Raw genomic sequence first — 16,516 nt, forward strand, 5'->3', positions numbered from 1 at the left:
TGTGACCCAAGCCAACAAAATTAAGACAATTCCTCAAAGATAGACATTCCAGCCTTAGCCCAACCTACTGCATGGACTGCAATCTGTTGCATCTGTTCTGTTAGCAGTCCTGGGCTAACACACAACCTCAGCATTCAGTCTTCAATACATCAACCTCGTATTTTGAAGTGAGAGTGGAACAAAGGTATGTCACCAAGTGAATCTGAAGTTACGGGCCTGAATTCTTGCGCTAACAATCTCCTACAAAAGAAGAGGTTTGACAGCGCCCCTGTAATACTCTACTGAAACACGGGTTAATACTGGGATTCATTATTATTCATTATAAGAAAAGAATGACGTATGAAAATTAAAAAGATACTTGTAGGGTTCTTGCCTAGTAGAACTTCTAAACCGAGTGAGCCTCTGAAATCTGATCTAGTGCACACACAAATAAAAGTTCCCGTGTCAACCTTCTCACACCTGAAATTCTGGCCTGAAATAATTTAGGAGGTTAGAACCAAAAATGTTTAATACGCGAAACAATAAGATTCTGTGAAGGTCTGTGCAAAACCTAGATAATATATTCCCCTTGCTGACTCAAATTCTACTCCATCCATGTTAAATTAATATTTCCAAACTTTAATAGGAGAATTCAGCATAAATTTCCATTTCTTTCCCCTTTTTGGGAGAATAAAAGAGAACACCTTTTTCTAAGTAGTTTTCCTCTCCCTCAGTGTCTCATAGTTGCCTAGTCCTACAACTTACTTCATCACAAGAAACCCTCTGATTCCTGGTCCTTCTGAGTCCTTTCAGTATCTTCTCCTTCCCCATCTTCAAGAGTCACTTTGAACGTGTCATCCACTTCAGGATACACATTAGGATACCAAGAGGCCTCCTCAATTCTCCAAGCTTAAACTGATAGATCTGCTAAACTAAGATTAAACACAGCTATAAAATGATCTGCCCTTTGGGTCCATATTCTTTTTATAGGATTCAGGGGACATCTCAATTCACACATCAGTGGGGCAAGGTGCAGCACTTTGCAAAAAAGCAGGTCGTCTTTTGATTCGTTGAACCTTTCTGGAACTGAGGGGCAATGATCATGTCAGCCAGGCCTCATCCTGCTGATCAGGCCTGGTGATCATGATCACCGTGTGAGAAAAAAATGGTATCTACTGATAAGAATACCTACTGGTTTCTTCTTCCTACAGCAGTGGAGACTGCACGGCAGGCAGCTTGTGCTCCCAAAGTGAGGTAGCGTATGAATCCGTAACAAACGATCATCTACCCACAAAGAGCAAAATAAATAAGCACAAGTGGTAACACGTAGCATGCTTTTATAATAAAAATATAAAGCCTCTGAATGGCATAGAACAATTTTGTATAAAAGATAAACTTCTTAGCTACTTCTTCCCCCTCGTCTATTAAGATCACACTCTTCCTCGCTAGACCAATGTCTTCACTCCCTCTTCCCAAGGGGTTCCTACTGACGCCCTCTCCCAGCCCTGGCAGCCAGAGTTCGGCAGGAGTAAGTGGAACATTCTCTTCTAAAAGCCATCTTGGACAGTGCTGTGGTAAGACACCTCTGCTTTACAAAAGTAAAAGCAGTGTTAAACAGACATGAACAACAATACAGCTGTTTTCTGGTCCTTGTCCAGTAATTCCCCCAGATTTTTTTTCTTTTTTCTTTCCTGCAATGCAAGAATATCATATACACTTTTGAGTAGTCAACAGCACTTACTAAATTGTTTTCCCAGAGCCAACTTCAGGCATCAGTGCTTCTCCTTTGTCAAGAAGTCCATCTGTATTTGGCTATGGAAGAGGCAAGAGGAAGGAGGACAGTAACTCCCTGGGGGAAATTCATATCCAACAGGACTTCTACATGCTCATAACTCTTCAAGTCCTCTACTAGCCACAACCCTGCCCCAGAGCTTTGGAGATTACCCTTGGTAAATGGGTTTGCTATTTTGGCGTACAGACACATACATGACATGCTCCTTTTCCATCCCAGGACAATGCAGGCAGCTGTACTGTAATTGCAGTAATAATGCAATTTACCTAATTACACTGAGATGCTTACTGTGCAGCAATATTGTCTGTGTGGCTCCAGCATGGGACAGTATGACCAGTGAGAAATAACTGAGCAAGTTTTGGAACTATGCGAGATTTACTCTTGTGAAGACATCAGCCATTTTCCATCATTCTTTGTTGACACGATGAAGAAAACACATCCCGGTTGTGCTGTCACAAGGGACAAAGCAATGACAAATAGGAAAATTCACAAAACACAAAACATTATTGATATATGGTGATTTGCATGTGGCCTTTTCTTTACAAAGAGGCTGATCAATTGTCTCAGAAGTCAAAAACTTGCTGTCAAAGTCAGAAACAAAGACATCATTTCTATCTGAGTCACTGGAGATACTGGCCAAATTTGTGCCTGTCTTTGCACAAGAAAACAAGTGCATGAGAAAACATATATTGTTCTTACGCTTCTGCTCTACTAAGATCAACAGTAGCTATCACGACCATTGACATCAAGAAAGGACAAAACTCAGAGAAAGTCCAGGATTTCACCCAACCTATAGAAATAACCATGATAGCTGGACTCAACAGACAGTGGTTATCACACCACTTTAATGACAACAGAAGTTCAATCTGTACAATTACCTAGGTCAAAGGAAAAAGAAGCAAACACAAAGATTACATACTCCTAAATATTTGATGAGCATCCAGTTTGGTCCTGATCTCCACTGAGATGCACTGGCATTTAGCACGAACCACTGCTTGCAAGTCTTTGGTCAGCTTACAGTCTGATGAGCTCAATCACATGCTAAGTCACTTCTAAGCCAATTTCAAATAATACTTTTGGGGACTTTCAGTGTGATGGTCAAGCTTTCTATAGCAATTCAGCTACAGCGTGTCTACTTCTACTTCTCTGAACATATTTTTCCCACTTTTCTGATAGATATTTCCCCAATTTTCACAACAACAAAAAAAAGTCAGTGTCTACAGATGCCTCAGAATATAGGCCACGTAGATCCAACAGTTTGCAGACTGTATTTATTTTCTAATGATCCTCTCTCTCTCTCTTTTTCCATGGCTGTATTTATATAAGTTTCATTATTTCCTAATTATCCATGAATCTCCCGTTTATTTATTTAATGAGTGGCCACAGAAAGCAGCTCAACCATTTACGTTTGCATGTCCCACCGGTAAACGCACACCAACCTAAGCAATATTTAGAATTAGTATCAAACATCATTTTTTTTCCCCTCATTTATTCTCTCTCTCCACAACTCCTCCAGCCCCCTGCAAAGCCTGGAAGACAGCACTGCATCCTCTGGGGGCTGGTGAGAACATGAGCAGCCATGGTCTCTTCTTGAATAAAGGGAGGTGAAAACTGCAAACCATGATCCCTGACTCCCAAATCCTATTTGAGTCCTTACTGATAGGTTCACATTGTACCTTAAAACCCAGCCAGATGCTCGAGGAGATGAATTAGGGTTGGAGAACTCTATGATTCTATGAATTAGGGCTCCAACTCAAATTCCTCATTTGGTCTCAGTGATGATGCCCTGCAGTGCCTGCCAGTGCTCCCAAGCACAGGCTTAGTGAAGTGGGACACGACTGTGACAGAGAGTTATAAACATGAGGTATTTAGGAAGCCAATCCAATCAAACCTCGTTCAATACTGCCTCTGCTCAGGAGATACCTGGAACCTATAACAGAAGAAAATGAGCCCCTTTCCTGCTTTGATCCCAGTTTTACTTCGAAAAAGCTACCCGACTTGAGTTACCACTTCTTTATGAAGATATGCTGTAAAAGGTTCCTTTTTTTCACTACTTGCATACAAGGACACACACAATTGGAAAGTCACCAAAACATAAGCACACCTAATGTGAATTTCATCATAGGGGTTTTTTCTCCTATTATAAAAAGAAGATTGACTTCCTTGAAATGAGAAAAACCCAGTATATTCTAAACACCCACTGTAAAGAATTGTCACCAGAATTGTACTGTTGTGCCATTCAGAACGTCAGACAGCAAATTAAAAATCTTCCACAGAGTAATTGCATGGGTAGAGAAACTGCATAATGCTCTGCTCAGAAGTCACCTCTTGCAACTTAACACATCAACCCAGAGAAACCATAAACGATTCTTGGTCTGGTTTCTGATAGCAGATGGGGGAGTGACAAGGGAGCCGAGAAAGATGTTGATTACAGAATCTGAAAGACAGATACGAGGCAGAAAAACAAGAGAACAAGAAAAAAACCTGAAGCATCTCTGACATACATATAATAATAGTAACTCTTGATCAATTTGAATTCATTCTAATTGCCTATTGCAGTGCAATCGTAGCATCTTTTAAATGACACGCTGGTTAAATAAATTCCCGTGGGAGGTGGTCCCCTCTCTGTGGCCACAGGATATTTAACTAAGAGATGTCAGTTATGTGCTTCATTAACGATAACGGCTGTGGTACAGTAGAGGAGAGGGATTACATGAGGTATTACATGCTACACACTCTTCTACAAGTGTGGGAATAGCCAGATGTGCCCTAAAAGCACTAAGTAACTGCACTTGCTGTGGCAAAGGGGGCTTTTGAGCGTGGGAGGACCGCAACATTATGAAGAAGTAACCAATAGTGGCACGATTGTGATTGTAAAGATAAGGCAGATGCTTCCATACCAACCTAACTTCCAGGCAAGCCTGTTTGGCACAAACACTTGTTACCCAAAACCAATGAATTTTTACTTTCTACAATACCTGTGCCAGTAAATGTAATTACTCAAATGCCTGCAGGAAGCAGGCACAAGCACGTTCTAATGTCAATCATTCACAAGTTTTTAAGAACACTCAAAGAACCACGAAGAATCCCAACTTTTAAAACCACTTTCTGCATTTTCTAATACATAGATTATCCCACAAACCTGAGTATTTTCAAGTAGCATTCTCTGAAGTAGAAGCTGTAGCGCACGTCTTTCTACACCTGGATCTCTTCAGACATAGAGAGCCCCCACAGTTCTACACATCACTTTTTTTTTTCTTTTTTTCCTTTTTTTTAAAAAAAAGTTTAACAGCCTTCAGAGTGTTTTTAACTTGAGGAACAAATCGTTGTGATGGAGCTTTATGTTATTTCCATTCCTGCATGCCCAGAGTGACCGAGCCCATTTCACACTGATAAAACTTGAAATTCCCCATTTACACAGTCCTGTGATGTTGGCAAATCAACTGGATGGCCACCTGCACCCTCTTACCATACGTTTTTATTCCATGCCGCTCAAAAGTGATGGGAACGTGAGGTGGACTTCAGAAGAGCCTCTGGAAAGGGCCTAAACTGCAGTAACTTAAGAATATGGTAGATTCTTATTATCCTACCAAACTGCCGGCAGAGAAGTAGCATGATGGAGTGCCAGTATATTATTCTTTACACATATTGCAGTATAACAAAATTGGTGCCAAATTTAGAAGCAGGATGGACAGTTAAATACTAGATGCACCTTAATTCTAGCTACTACCTTCACTTCCTTCAACAGATGGTACTACAACATTTTAAAACTCAATTGCACCAGCTATTCTTTCACCCTGCATACCTTAGAACGCAGAAAAATTAATGATCTAGTCCTTCATAACAAGTAAAGTATGCACATGTGAAATAATATGCCTCTTACTGATAATCTCACTGGTAAATCTAATCTGAATAGTAGAACTGAATAGCTAATTTATTTCTCGTCTAAACTGAAGCAAAAGACATGTGAAATGATGGGGCCAGCCACAGAGATGAAACTGAAACGTGGGTTCCTGAGTTTGTGAAGTGCCTTTTAAGATGCTTCATCAGAGTTTGTATTATTCTTACTTAGTTTTTATGCATAAAATTATACTTTTCAGACTCCATATATCTAAAATTAATTACACATTATATATTTACCCACATATATATGTGCTGTGAAAATAAAAACTGTTTTTCTGTGTGATCTGCACCTCAAAGATTCAACAGTTCCTAGCCTGCAAGCCCTGGTGGCAGTGTGCCAAGTTGCCTATGACTCCCAAGCATCCTGCAGAGGAAGGGTGGGTTGGAAAAGACCCTGGCTTTCCCAGGTGGTTGTCCTTTCACGGCAGTCCCAGCAGGAAACAGAAAGAACACAAAAACAGTATTCACTCTCCGAAGCTCAAAGTTTCTGAATATGAATATGCATACTCTATTGTCTTGGATGGTATTGCCTCTATAGATGTATATTCATCTCCCGCTGGAACTGCCAGTGGCAGGCCAGACTGCCAGACAATACCGCAGTGCCCTTAGTAATCCACTTCCTCATATGATGTCCAAAAAATTGTTTTCATATTGATGGAGCCTTTTTTGCGGGACTAGAGGAGCTGTGGTGGGGCTTGAAGAAGTTCATGGTATCCATCTCACTACAAACCGATTGATTGTTGGTTTTGGCAGGAGTTTTCTGCAGATCCTAAAAAGCTGCTGAATACCCAAGCTGATGTCTTTCACGTTTGTTCTGCTCCACACCATTATTTTCATTGATTAGACAACTTTTTTCTGCTTAACTTTGATTCATTCAAAAACTGGTCCTATGGCATCACTGCGTACGTGTTGCCACACAGTACCTCTGTTCATAACCAAGGTGAGAATTCAGTGGTCCCTTGTTATTCCTTAAGTAAGTATACGACAACTGGAAAGAAACATACGCAGATGATTGTATCGTAGCACAACAGCTGTCTTTGCTTAATCTCCAGGCTACAGGCAACAACTTTCACATTAGTTTTAGTGAGGTTTAGATCTCTTCCACAGTAACCTAAGTACAGGCCTCCTATGTGCACGTATCCTGCATCAGGATTCTGATAGCTGAACTCCTTTTCAATCAATCCTCCTGTTTCTTAGGAGTTCAACGTTTTGTGCTGAAAATTAACTTGTTTCCTAGGAAACAAGCACTGCTGTCTTTAGGAAAACGTGGGTCGGATTCATCTTATTTGATGCAGATCTCTTCACTGTGGCTGAATTAGTGATACTTGGCTTCCTGCAGAGCCAATAGAACACATAGTGAAACAGCCATTTCAATGGCATGATCTATCTGACCTACATAGATGTGTATTTTTGGATGTCAGGAAGCGGAGGAAAAGCATTTTTCTCTCAACTGAGTATCAAGACATCCTAGCACGAGTAGGTCTGATTTAGATTATCTACCCTGTAGACATCTGTCCTTGATCAGATGATCCCACCGCAGGTGGCCCAAATTGGACATAGCAGACAAACAACTTTACTAGTCATTTTTACATAGTTACTACATATGAGCAAAAATGAAATAGAAGACAATGTTGGTGAAATAAACAATCTGGCATTTTCTCCCTTTTACTGCTGTGATATGAAGTCAATGGTTTAGCGATCTAAACAGAGACGGTTTATCAAGCCCTTACCTTTGGGGATAGTAATCTGACAGCCCAGGTCACAGTCCTGCTGCAACTGATAAAAAGCCACTTCCTGCAGCCGAGCACGCTCCAGCTCCGAGAGGCTTTGAACGGGAACTGACTTCAGCCGAACACTGCGCCCTGACATGCTGTTCCAAGTGAAATCACCCTACAGGAAATCAAATGGAAAAATATGAAGCATCATACGGTATGCACGGTTTAATAAACAGAGACCGACTCTTCTACTGCTAGGAAAAACAACACAGGTCGTCTTTTCTAAAAGGCCGTTTTCTTGGACATCTCCGGCCTTTCAAATATCTTTGTTTTCCTAAGAGCAGCATTCCTTAAAAGGAGCGCAGACATGCAAAACAAAAAGTCAATTCTGTCTGAAACCATTTAACCAAGTATTGTTGCAAAAACATTAGGATTCCAGTAACCAAAAGCACAAAGCAGGAAGAAAAAAGCCCTTGCCTGCTTTTCCCGGTTTGCTTGCTTTGTACAGTACTTGGTCGTCACTTCATGCCTTTCCCCGCACAGTCAGACAGACGCGCAGAGACCTCCACAGGTCCATGGACAACACGCATCTTATCTCCCTCAACTTGCTAATCCCACTCCACCAGACCATTGAGAGAGCACACAGGCAGAGCCCCTTCTCTTTTCTGACCCGTTCCCTCCCCTCCTTATGACGATATCGTGTTTAGACCACAATCGACTAAAGGACAAGCTGTTTCATGTTTTTGAAAAGCCGTAATAACAATGTATGTGTTAAAATTTATACAGGAAAACAACATGAGATATGCTATATCTCTGCAAGGTACCAATTATGCTTGGAAAGCAAATCAAAAGCTTTAGCTGTTCTACCTCCCACCTGTGATAACATACAAAAAGCTATTCTCTTAGCTAGCATTTAGCTACAGAGAGAGAAGTAATCATCTGTCAAAGAGAAGTGCAAGCACACAGGCAAGGCTTAAAGACTGACAATTAAGTTCAAGCAAGAATTTCAGAATTCATCAAAGCATCATCAAAGAGCGCATTTTAGCAGTGCAGGGAAAGAAAGAAAGAAAGGAAGAAAGGAGGAAAGGAAGGGAGAAAGGGAGAAAGAGAGAGAGAAAGAGACAGAGAGAGAGAAAGAGAAAAAAGAGAGAGAAAGATAAGAGAGAGAGACAGAAAGAAGAATTTGTTTTTCATTCTAACCATGTTAAAAAATAAACATCAAACTTGTCAGTAGGTATAACCTGATGCAGCTGTAGATAATGGAAAAACTCTGATGTAGATCAGCTGAGCTGTAAAGGCAAATCCACCAACCTGTCCTTCATCACTACATGGCAAACTTAAAATTAATGCACTTCACTCTCACTTTAAGTGCCCGTTTTCAGTTCAAATGTCAACATCTGTACCTTCCCTGCATGCTCATTTTTTCACCCTTCCCTTATAATTCATCTGTTCTGCACATACACCGGCAGTCAAAGGATGTCCATTGACTTTAAAAGATATTGGCTGAAGCTCCCTATTATGAAAATCAGTAAAATTTTACTTTACTTAGCAGCTATGCATCCTGTAGTATGTCAGCATTTTTGTGCACGTTTCCATATATTTTGCCTATATATGTGTATGCTTAGATATAAGCACGCACATACATATACAACACAAACATACATTTGTGTACACACACACATATACCTACCTAAATATGCACACCATGACTCTATTCACATATACGTGAGACAAAAATCGTATCACAAATATGCAGCACCATCTAGCAATATAGATCAAAGGAACTACACATTAAACACCCGTTTCTTACGATGCACGAAATATGTTTGAGTTCATCATGGAAGCTTTTTTCATACTATTTTTTGTAAGTCCTTGGTCAACCACAAAAGATAAAGCTGTTATCTCACTGAACAACTTCATATCCATACACTCACTGCATGTACTATGCTTGATATCTTTATGATATTTCTATATACATGGGCCACATATGTAAACTTCTGCACTAGGCCAGTATCTGAATGCTGGAATTCGTTGCTTCATTTTTTGCCTCTTCATTTCTTCTTATGCCTTACTGTTGATTAGCTAGATTTAGTAATGTCAGACTAAAGGTTTGCCCGGTGACACAAGCTGAGATGACTAGCTTAATTCAAGCAAAACCAAAGCAGCAAGAGTCACATAAACCTTATTTGCAAAACTGCAAGTAAACGTTTACATTTTTTAAAAAGCCGTTGTCATTTATAGATAAAAGTGATCGAGAACAGAATCCACAACCAGACAATGTATACTAAGAAACTAATTCCTTTCCAATGCTGATAATGCAAAAGAAATTTTACAAGTACAGAAGCATGCAATTCAGTCCTTATGAACATATACTGTACAAAATGTTCTACAGTCAAAATGGTACGGAGAGAGAAATACAGGTCTTTACAGTAGAGTTTGGGGGGATTTTATCTTACCTATTTCCCTGACATGAGCAATTCCATAAAAAAAAATATCACTGATATGTCTACCATAAAAAATTTCAAATCCAGATGTTTAATTTTGAAACATGAATGAAAAGCAAAAAGGATACCCATTAGAAAATGTTAAGGTAACAGAACGTTGAAGACTGTAAACTTTTTAGGACATGTACTCCTTCCCACAGAGCACAAAAAAAAGAAGGGGGAAGGGGGGGGGGGCTTTTAGGAATTACCACAAGTGAAATAAATATTCCTTAACTGGATTTTGCATGGACACATGAATTATTGCTCTTTTTTGGGTAAAAATTACCAAGGGAAAATCTAACTCTGGAGGTAACTCCGCACCCTCCACCTTATCTCTGAGTTAGCTCTGTCGCTGCGAGCAAGCAGCGAGCTGTACCGCTGCGATGCCACAGCTCAACTGTCAGCCCAGCCAAACCAGTTGAACTCAGAGAGACAGGGCTTGCTAGCTCTGCTCCAGCCCTTTGTTAATATTCTGCTTTGGAGACCCCAGTTTGTTTTTTTTTTTTATTCTGGTAGTTTGCAAGCTCCCAGTATGCCCCTGGTGCTCAGTGGGTTGGCCCTGTCTGGCTAAAAACGGTGGGATGCAAGCTCTGCACCTTCCAACGGCACGACACGTCGCTGAGCAGTGATAAAGAACATGAAACCACTCCGTCCATTTGCTGTGCACTAAAGAAGACACTCCTCTTTTACACTCGATGGGTTTGATAAAATCTCTGCTAGGTCACATTAACATAGGTTTTTACTATGCTAATGGAACACATGACTAACTAACTAAAATATTTTTGGAAGATCACGTGTTAGGGCCAGTGGAATCTGGTGAGAAGCTCACGAAATGTTTCCTTGAAGAAGTCTGATTTATATGGCAAATAAAGATGTCTTCTATGAGCCAAAACACAGAATTTGATAATTTAATCTATTCACAGAGTCCTATGCTTTGCATGACCCAGGGTACGTCAAAAGCGACTTCTTCCTTCTAAAGCACTGTACAATTTTACATACACCCTGTACATTACTGCAAAATCATGCAGGCTTGGGAGAGGTCCAGAAATGTCATGGTCCCTTGGAGAACGGGTGCTGGTGCAATTACATCAGTCCCATCTGCCTAAAGCTATTCTCCACTCTGTGGGGCAACTGAAGGAGGGAAAGGGCAGGACAGACATGGAGAATATCTTCTGTTTCTCTCTCCATATGAGGAGGCACGTTTCATCAGCCTATGTCAGCTTCAACATCAGCCTAACGTAGCTCCTTGCAGACGCTGAAGAGGAGCAGAAGATCTTTAAGCACCAAGTCAGAGTGACTTGGTTTTCGAAGTTCCTGCCCAGCATATGTGTTCAGACGTACATAGACAGCTTCTTCTCTATTATTTAGACGGTAGGATTGCAGGTTACAATATGACCTGCAAATGGCTCCTTCATCATCAAGACAACAATAACCAAAACACAAAAAACAATACAAAAGCAAACAGAGAAGAGTGCCAACAGAAATACTGCTCTGGGATAAAGCGATCAGCCTGATAGGACACAAATTGCAAGGGTGCTTTCATAACTGACTTTTATGAAACCTTAAACCAGACTAAAAGCCTTCTCTGGTTTCTTCTGCCAACCAGTCACTTCCCTCACAAGTCTCCAGCTTCAGCTGCATTTTCTCCCTGGCCCTCCCAGTAATATCTCACATCTTTCCTCCGCTCAACCGAGCAGTCCGCTTATCGGGTAAGTAACTGAAATACCAGAGCAGATGACTCAGCAAAGGAGATGACTGATTAACTGCATCTTGTGCCTTTGAAGAATCTGTCCACTTTTCCCATATTTCTTGTCCACAGTCATAAGCACATTTTTAATAACATGCAGATTGCAGTTTTACTAATATTCTTTCCAGCATGGTTTTTTTAATGGGTTGGATGTTCAGCTGCTCCAAAATAAACGTTAAGTGGTACATCCTGACTTAAGTAACACTATGCGCTTAAATTACTCTTAAGCATGTGCAGGCTATTCTTTTGTACCTGACCTCTTTCTCCTGAGCCTCCTACACAGCCTTTCAGATGTCTTTTAGGGAAGTCTCTTTCTTCTGCCCTTTGTACAATACAGAAAGCGCCTGACAACTACTGCAAGGAATCCTGAATGCAGATGTAAATCCAAAGGCGATGATCGACCTCCGATGATCTCCGCAGAATTTTAAGCCTGAGTGAGTGAATTGTGCCCTGGGTGGGAAACAAGAACCCCCACACATGACGGTTTTAGATAAGACAAATTTTAATGCAAGGCGGAGAAAGCAATTTTTATCCTACTGCATGATTGTTATTGTTAATGACTTTAGTCTGTACTCATTTAGGTAAATGCCATTATCAGATTAGCTGTCTACTTTTCATTAGTCTTTTGCTCAAATCCATTTGAAACCACTAAGATCAAAGCCAATTATGCCTACTTGTTTTTCTCCTACCCTAGCAACACTTAGCTACGTGCTTGTATTTAGAGGGGTCTCCACTGTAAAATAATTCGGTATTTTTGCACACAAAGAGATGACATTGCAAGTAACATGACACATATAGCATTACAATGTCTTAATTCTGTTTGCTTAATTGTTTCTTTAAACTTCATGAAACCGCATATCATTGCCACTTTATAAATCTTTCAGTTACCTTGGTCATTTATTTCAACTCTTTCTAAAATTATTTCCATGCTCCTCAGGCATAAACTCTCACAATTTGACTGTCGGTGCAGATAATCCCTCTTTTCCTCACTTCTCTGCTGTTGCTGTTAGTATGAGCCAAAACCAATTGCAAAATGAAAGCCAGTCACTCCAGTACAGCGATATACTCTATCACATGAAATCAACATACAGAATACTGTTCCTGGACAGGATGAGAATTAAGAAGGGGAAAATAAACTACGTTAAACATCCACTTTAGCATTACATGCAGCTAAGGACTGAACATCTAGTCCTTTACTACTGCCATCCTAGATACCGCCTGCAGATCAACAAAGAGTTAGGAAACAACAGGACGGTAGGAGTGTCCTACAGCCTAGATCTTTCTGTCACCCTATTTCCAGATGCTCTTCCATAGCCAGTGCAGCTAGAGTGGCAGGCAGCGCGCTGGTTTCCAGCTGGCATTACAAACTACTGCAAGCCAGGATGCTCTGACATCCCCAAACACAGCAGGCATCACGCCGCTGCTCCCAAGGGGACGCCAGTATCACAAAAGAAGACGAGTGTTTCAGATTAATGAGATGGCATCTAAATACCAAATACGAAGAAGGCCAAGGCTCGCCGCGTGACATCGAAGCATTCAGAGGAAGATATCTAAATATGGATGTACAAAGTATGGGGCCCCAACAATTAATCTTCATTAAGAAAGACTGACTTCATTAAGGTTGTTATCTAGGATGACATCCGGTTCCCCTTGACGTCAGTGGCAAAATTATTAATATAATGTCTCCACTAGGAAGGGAATAGGTCCAGATGATCTCGTGTTATAGTTCAGAGCCTTGCACTAAAGTTGCCTTATCTCACGCCATATTGTACTTCTGTGTATTAAATAATGTATGTACAGAAAAAGCTATTGGTTTTCTCAAAAAAATCACACTTTACAAAACAGTGGTTTAGAAGTCAAAACTATTTAATGGCAATTAATATAGCCATGGCATTGCCAAACACAGACGCTTCCTCCCTCCTAGCTGGCATCCTGTCTCATTCCCAAGGCTGGAAATCCACATACTCGGGATCTGCCCTGCAAGACAACGCCTGTGGGACACTGGAAAGCTGGTATTCCCCACGGGGGAGGCAGAATTCACACCCACAGCAGAAATACTTCATCTCGCAAGACAGCATGAACCCATGCCCAGGTAAAGATACACATTTCAGAATATTACAATGGAGATTTCCATGTCAGGGGAAAAAAAAAAAAAAAAAGCCCTTCTAACTTTAGCCTAAGGATAAACAGGGAGCGGAAGAAGGAAGAATAAGCATGCTTTCACAGCAGTATTAAAATTACTAAAATAAAGGCAAAAATATTTCCTGTTCTTCTACAATCAACCTCTCCAAGTTTTCCAAATGCCTCAGGATACAATTTCATGTTTAGAATATTTAAAAAGCATTCTCTTAACTAAACTGATGTGTAATGGAGATGTATTTCATTCCTTTTTCTGACATTGATAAATACAAATGATTTTACATTTGATACAAATGATAAATACAAAGGTATTGCCTAGCAAAATATTAATCCCTAATATACCCACTCTGTACTGAACTTTTTACACATACCAAAAAAACAACCTCCAGAAGTTAGACAGCTCCGTTAAAATGCATTCAAATACATGTTCAGATTTTCTGAATTTCTTACTTCAGCAGATATCAATATTTTTGGAGGAATTCATCCAGAAGCACAACAATTAGAGGCAGCAGGAGCCAAGTACTTTTTTGGAGGTGCCAAAATGGAGATAGAACACCTTGAAAAGCCTAGATGCAACTGTAAAATTACAGCTGAAGTTTCGTTGGTCTTCATGTAAACAGATTTTTGTGTATTTTTGTCAGTAAAAGAGAACTAAGACATTTTGCAATACTCTGAATTTTGCTGCAGGTTGAAAGTACATGCACAGCCGTCATAACCATGACTGCATATGCAGCAACAAGCTGAACTGCAGTAATTAAACCATCTGAGACCACAGTGGTGGTCCACTACACCACCACTCATCCACTAGGACAGTCAGCGTCTTCATCAGTCTCAACACAAGAGATCTGGGATAGCCTGGGTTAAGAGAAAAAATTCTTACCCCTTTTATCAGTTCACATACTATGTATTTTAAAAGGTTGGTCCTATGTTTTTCTCAAGTGCTAAAAGTTTCCTGCTTCAGCAGGAAAATAACGTGAACTCTGTGAGCTAATAGCAGCTGACCCAAAATCAAATACAATAGCTGCATGAGTATTATTTTTAGTGGCAAAGCTGCCTTGGAAAGGCCTCGTTTCATCTTCTGCAACTAACACGCTCCAGACAGTCCTTGATGTTCAACTGCTCATGAAGCTGAACAAGGAACCACAGCCCGTGATACACGGAAAAATGGCATGTCCTCTCTGAGATTTCCTGTGCCTCAAGTCATGGAAAAGGTGGACTCCGTCCAAGGACAAGCTTTGCTTGATACTGCAGGTTGCAGTATCCATTCATGCCATCCATTCACGTTATGCACTTACTAAATGTAAAGATTTCCAAGGAGGTTTCAAAAATGAAATAGTGCACTTTCTCCTAAGCCTAATGAGATTACTGTTAAGCATATGAGAACATAAGGCTGAAACTATATGCGAAATGCATTTAAACAATTTGGATTAAACAACTATAATCATATGTCCTACTTGTAGCTTTACTGGTCCTGAAGTAGTACGTAATGGCCTGGTGAAACATTAAGGATCTCTGCTAGCCCAGCACAGAAGTTAACCACTTCTGTATCCAATAATAAGTATTAATGTGACTGCAGCAAATGCTTTGAATGGTTAGGAGTGGCATTTATTTCTATTATCTTCAGTAAGGAAAAAAAAAAAAGACAACATTTTAGAGAGAAGCAAATGATCTACTATTTGAAACAGAGAATGCACATGAGAGAGCACATGCTGTCATTTCCAAGCACGCAAAAATCATATTAGCCTAAGTATTGTATAAAAGGCTAACAATATATATTTGAGTTCTTTAGTTTACCTCCTGTATTTTGAGCTTTTAAGATACACGTAGATCATATTATCTGACTTGAGGATACCGTCAGAATCTCATCATGAAGTAAAATAAAATAATTAATTCCATGACTCCAAGAGCTGGCATTTGACTAATAGTAAAGCCTTTAGTTCAATACAACCCCCTATTCTTATTGTTTCAAGCAGTTCAAACCAGTATTTTCTATGAACTGGTATTACTTACAGGAAGGCTTTTGGGTCTAAGGAAAATGAGATCTGTTACGCATGTGGAAAATAGCCATTCCAACTACCCACATACCAGGTCTGGCTGGAAAACAATTCTAGGGCTTTCTTTCTTCTATTTAGGGGGGGAGTAGCGGTGGGTGTGATTTGCTTGATCGGAACAAAATGCAAGATATCTCCAAATATTTACATTTGGAAGCAGGGTGAGAGCTCTCAGTTACTCTGCTAAGACACAGACGACTGGGGAAAAGGTCCGCACTACCTGGCGTCGAGTAAGAGCTTGAACCGGGCTTTACCCCATCCCAGGCAAGTGCCCTCATCAGGAGGCTACTGGCTACTCTAACATCTACCCCCACTACTATATTGAACCTTGGTAGAGATTGTCAGCCCCCCTCCAAAATGACCTGCAAACTCATTATGTGAATGGCGAATCTCAGAGCTGACTTGGACACCTCCAACAGTGACTACCCACTCACTCCGTACTGTGACTGTGTGCGCTCCCCCGTGCATGTTCTCCCTTTCACGACCTGGGCTGAAATAAATGTGCTGTATGAGCCATTTGCTTATGGAAGGAAGTTTTCTTTAAGTCATGAGTTTGTATCACCAGCCAGCAGCACTGCAGGCGTTAGTGACACACAGTACACACATACCAACTGGTCCCTCTTGGACCCTCTTGGGTCCCTCTTGGAGGCAGGGACAGGCACATTTCAAACAGGCAGAAAGCAGGGTGATGGCTGGACTTGATGACC

At 40.6% G+C, this 16,516-nt stretch overlaps 1 protein-coding gene across 5 annotated transcripts in view; it reads right to left on the bottom strand.

The window, feature by feature from the left end:
- The window catches only part of ARHGAP6 (Rho GTPase activating protein 6), a 343,882-nt gene that overhangs the window by 58,442 nt on the left and 268,924 nt on the right, over positions 1–16,516 (bottom strand). For all 5 annotated transcript variants that reach the window (XM_054182853.1, XM_054185159.1, XM_054184310.1 and 2 more), the window contains one exon: positions 7,405–7,564. In XM_054182853.1, the coding sequence (XP_054038828.1) occupies positions 7,405–7,564 (160 nt within the window). The remainder of the gene's footprint in view (positions 1–7,404; positions 7,565–16,516) is intronic.

This window comes from Rissa tridactyla, chromosome 1 (assembly GCF_028500815.1).
Source record: "Rissa tridactyla isolate bRisTri1 chromosome 1, bRisTri1.patW.cur.20221130, whole genome shotgun sequence".
Lineage (NCBI taxonomy): Eukaryota > Metazoa > Chordata > Aves > Charadriiformes > Laridae > Rissa > Rissa tridactyla.